The sequence below is a fragment of the Nestor notabilis genome, unplaced genomic scaffold, assembly GCF_000696875.1.
Source record: "Nestor notabilis isolate BGI_N333 unplaced genomic scaffold, ASM69687v1 scaffold1705, whole genome shotgun sequence".
In the NCBI taxonomy this organism is placed as follows: Eukaryota; Metazoa; Chordata; class Aves; order Psittaciformes; family Psittacidae; genus Nestor; species Nestor notabilis.
In genome coordinates, this window is record NW_009928597.1 from 9,995 (window position 1) to 14,981 (window position 4,987).

Below are 4,987 nucleotides of genomic sequence, written 5' to 3' on the forward strand. Positions count from 1 at the left end.
GTGACACCTTCCACTAGACCAGGTTGCTCCAAGCCCCATCCAACCTGGCCTTAAACACTGCCAGGGATGGGGCAGCCACAGCTTCTCTGGGCAACCTGTGCCAGGGCCTCACCACCCTCACAGGGAACAACTTCTTCCTGAGATCTCATCTCAATCTCCCCTCTGTCAGGTTAAAGCCATTCCCCCTTGTCCCCTTGGGCTGCTGGACACAAGGTACAAGACTCTGTGAGCTCCTCATTGAGCAGGGGATGCACTAAATAGTTTGTCCTTGATTTTTGCCTTATCTCCATTCTTCAGCAGATCTGTTTTGTCTGCCCTGGCAGCAAAGGGAAAGGGCTGTATTTCCTTCTTTTTCCCTTAAAGATTCTTTTTCTTCTCCCGGCTTTTGCAGAATGATACAGATCTGCACCTGAGCTGAGGGCTCCCGCACCAGCTGAAATGCTGCTTTCAGGTTATGGGCAGAGCATCTCAGACTGCAGCAAAATTAACTCCAGTATGCCTTGGGTGAGCTTGCTTGGCTGAGAAGCAGTTTCCACTGGCTCCTGTGAAACACAGAAGTGTCTCAGCACATAGGGCTTTGCAAGAAAGCCGATTGCTTGCAACCATTGTGAGAAGCCAGAGGGAGAATAATGACATATTTCCACATTCTGGGAACACATCCTACAAGCTTTCAGGGATGGGTGAAGGCGCAAATGCAATTTACTGTTTTACCAGTCATTATTAGGGATAAATGGATTTTCAGCTCTGAATATGCAAAGAGCTAATGGAACTTCTACATGATGTCTTTGCAGGGCAGATGAAGTGGTAGAAATGAGTCTGTGGAGCTCTCCCCACCTCTCCAGGCCAGCCAGTGCCATGTCCTGGTGAACTCCCAGCCTGGCACCATGTTTTGGAAAGGGGGCATCTCTGTGACTATTCCCTACTTGAGAGGAGCTCCTAGTTGCTTTATGGGAGCATTATGGGGCATCTGGGATTGTCCCAGGGAAAAACAGTCCCATCTTGGTCCCCTGAGATGCTCTGCAGAATCTCCCCATCTAGCCCTGAGCCCTGTGCGAGCTGCCTGGGAGGAATTGAGCTGAGTTTGGTACCATGTCCTCAGCCCAAAACCCCACGTTTTTGGGGACATGAGACCACCAGGAGACATTTGATCAGAATGGATGCTGACCTTTCCTGGATGCTGACCTTTCCTGGATGCTGGGAAGCTGTGTGCTCAGAACAGAGGGCTCCCATTAATTTTCTCTAATGGTTTTCTGCCAGGAGAGGGACCAACTGCTCCCTTTCCTATTCCTCCGTGCACAGCCGTGCAGGGATGTGGTGGACCCTGCTCTGCCAGCAGCAGCTCCCTGTCTGGGGCACCTCTAAAACACAAGGAATGGGGCTTAAAAAGGAAAATGAAAACATGTCCTGGGTCATGAAGGCGCTGTTCTGTCCATCACCATGATCCCTTGGGCATCAGTTTATCCTCAGATGTGATGTAGGGCATCAAGTGTGGGGTTTTGCTAAAGTCAATCATAGAATCATAAAGTACCAGGTTTGAAGGGATCTCAAGGATCATCTGGCCCAACCTTTCTTGGCAAAGCATGACCTCGATTAGATGGCCCCGAGAGGTGGGTGCTGATTCCCACAGGCATCTTGCAGAGCCGTGGAGGAGAAAGGAGCTCAGCATGACCCTTCCTAACCACATTTCCCATGTAAGTATTGAAGGCATGTCCCACACCTATCATTTTCCTTCAGAAACACCCGTGGGAACGCCGCCATGAGATACCCCCAGGGTATCCGGATGGTGACAACATGCCAAGCAGAGGACCAGGACATCTACCCGCACATCCCACTGCAGACCCGCTTCAACCTGGACAGCGGCCGATCCCAGGAGCTGAGCAGGTTTTACCAGGTGAGGACATGGGGGACTGTGGACTGGAGCCAGGGTGGCCACAGACTTGTGCTGGGGGCTGGAGGCTGATGACCCCTCTGCTGCTGCTGCCTGCACACAGCAAGGCTCGCTGCCTGAAGCCCATGCACAGGCAGCAGCCAGCTCTGCCCCTTCCACATACCTTACCTCCAGGGCTTGTGTAACAGAGGACACAGCACAAGGTGAGTGGAATGCAACAGACCTGCAGACAGAGACCTGCCCTGAAATAACTCCATACTTGATCATTCACTGAAGGAGTCCCTGTTGCAGGCACCACACTTGCCCCATACCTTGGCCCATGTCTTGCTCACACCTTAAGATGCAATACAAATACCTTACAAGCAACACAAGCCAAGCTGCCAAATTAACAAAGCGAGCACAGATGCTGCTTATTAATTTCCCTGAGGGTCTGAGGCAGGGCAGCTTACATTTCTGTAACCATACACAAATGTGACCGGCATTTCTGTATGATTAGAGTGGGGAGGGGATTTCCATGTGTTTTGCGATAGTAACCCCTGCAACATCCTGGTGCAAACAAGACTTGGAGCACTGAATTCAGCTGAAATTCCCAGATGTTTGCCTTGATCTGCAGCTGGCCCAGCAGTACCGTGATTTTTACCGGGACAAGAGCAGGATGCTGTACATCCATCCCTTCTTTGTGCTGCCTTTGAAGGAAAAGGAGAGATATCCACATCCACTTGACATGTGAGTACCAGGGTCCCTGAAGACAGCCCCTCGGATGTGGTGGCACTCAATTCCCAGAGCTTGGGCTAGTGGGACTAAAACTGGAGAGGCACTGGGGAGAGCCAGACCTGCACTGGTCCTCCTTTTCTTCTTCACCCAAATATTCTGTCCTCAGAAAAATGAGAGCAGAAGAAACCAGATTAACCTGAAAGGAAAGAATAAGTGGGCAGAGTGCCAGGCGTTGAGGCTTTTTTCTCAACTTAGAAACACCAGTTGTTTTGTTTTGTGTTGGTTTTAGTGTTTTTTCAAGCAAGCATCCTCCTGGCTGTGTGTTTGTTATTTATTCCAAAGCCCCCACAAAAACTAGAGCAGCATCCTGAGGCCTCCATGCCCATCTCCTCTCCTCCTCATTGCTGTGGGCCTGCTGGTCCCTGGGACATTTCCCACCACCATAATGGTTAGGAGACCTGAGGGCTGCAACTTCACTATTACCAAAGTGACCACTGAAAAAGGCATCACTTTAGCAACCAAATCTGTGAGCTGGCCAAAGGTGAGTCTCCCAGGCTTCCCACTGGCCACCCAAGCCATCACAAAGAAGTGAGGTCTTCAAGTCACCATGGCTATGAATTGATGGGGGAATCCCAACCCTATCCCATAGCCACCTCCTGCCTCCCCATAGCTGGGCATGGGCAGTGATGGAGTTCCTCTCCTCCAAGCTGGTGGATCCAGTCCACTGCTGGGTAGGTGCCTCCACAATACAGGGCCCTGGAGAGGGGAGGAGGTCATAGGAACTGAAAGGCAAAAAGAAGACATCAGTGATCAAAGCTCCTGCATATTCCTTATCCCTCCTGGGCCTCCACTTAAGCTCCTTGCAGAAGAGCTGTGGCAACTCTGAGCAGCCCCAAAACACCTCACTGAGAAAATGACACGGCAGCTTCTCCTCCTGGAGGTCAGGGTGGATGCTGTGGAGGTTGGACATGCAAGGGAGCTTGTTGCTATCTCTGGGGCACAAAGGTGGACAGAAGTAGGCAGAGCACTGCTGAAATGTGGATTAGGGAGCTGGATATTTCTCACCAGCACTGAGAATACAGAGGAGATCAAAATAAACTTAAACAGGGAAAGTTCAGGTTAGGTATAACGAAGAAGTTTCTTGCTGTAAGGGTGGTGAGGCACTGGAAGGGGTTGCCCAGAGAAGTAAATGCTCCATCTCTGGCACTGTTCAAGGCCAGGCTGGACAGAGCCTTGGACGACATGGTCTAATGTGAGGTGTCCCTGCCCGTGGCAGGGGGTTTGAACTAGATGATCTTGAGGTGTCCCTGCCCGTGGCAGGGGGTTTGAACTAGATGATCTTAAGGTCCTTTCTAACCCAAACCATTCTGTGATTCTATGAAATAATGTTCAGTAAGAATAAAGAGAAAGTAAACTTCTTGGGGACGTGGAATAGTGCAGACCCAGCCCAAATTCAGGGAACAGTGAGGCCAAACTCCCGCAGAGGGACTTTGTATCGGCCCATGGGCAAACTCAACTGGGACCGTGTAACTTCACAGCCAGGCGCTGTGCATTACTGGCTGTTGTGCCCTGTGGCACAGCCCAGCACGGTGGGGTACCCACCCTTTTGGATAGACACCCGTGGCACTGAGAGCCCCCACTGCCCCGCTCAACCCCAGAGGAGCTAAGTGCATTGCTCTCAATTGGCATTCCAAATTACCTCTTGCCTTGAGCTCTGAGCACCACACTGGCCTCCTGGAATGGTTATCCAGGACCTGAAATAGGCTGAAAAGGCACCTACAATGCTGCCAGCCCAGGACCGAGAGTTGAGCTGCCGTGAAAAGCAGCTAGACCCGGCGACAGCACAAATCCGTGGGTGCCCTCTAGTGCTGTATTCCTGTGGCTCAACACCAGTGTAAAATCAGAAAAAAACAAACTCGTCAGTCGTCTATAGAGGGCTTCAGATTAAATATTTTCCTTATATCTGTCTGGATCTGCCCATTTTATAACTTGTGCCGTCGCTGATCCGTGCACCTCAAAATTCAAGGTGCATCCTGCAGCTTCTTACATGTCTACATCCTCTGGATAGTCTCATCTCTGCTACCTGCCCTAAGGTAGCTGTAGACAACAATAAGATCCCCCTTTGCCCTTTCCTCTCAAGGCTGGACAACCCCTCTCTCTTCCTCTCCTTGCACACAAAATCACAGCATGGTTTGGGTTGGAAGGGACCTTAAAGCTCATCCAGTTCCAACCCCCTGCCAGAACCAGAGAAGACAGAATGTCAGCTGCTCCCAAGTCTTTGCCCCTTGCTGCCCATGCTGTTGGCATGTTGGCAGAAATCAGGAACTCAGGCTGCCCTGGGTGTTGAAGCGTTGACAGAACAGAATTCAATAGAATGGGTTAAGG

At 50.9% G+C, this 4,987-nt stretch overlaps 1 protein-coding gene across 1 annotated transcript in view; it reads left to right on the plus strand.

Moving 5' to 3' along the window:
- Nucleotides 1–1,756: 1,756 nt before the first annotated feature.
- The window catches only part of LOC104405751 (chromosome unknown open reading frame, human C2orf70), a 5,047-nt gene continuing 1,816 nt past the window's right edge, over nt 1,757–4,987 (plus strand). Inside the window, exons 1-2 of the mRNA XM_010014559.1 lie at nt 1,757–1,891; nt 2,502–2,614. Coding sequence (XP_010012861.1) covers nt 1,757–1,891; nt 2,502–2,614 — 248 coding nt within the window. The remainder of the gene's footprint in view (nt 1,892–2,501; nt 2,615–4,987) is intronic.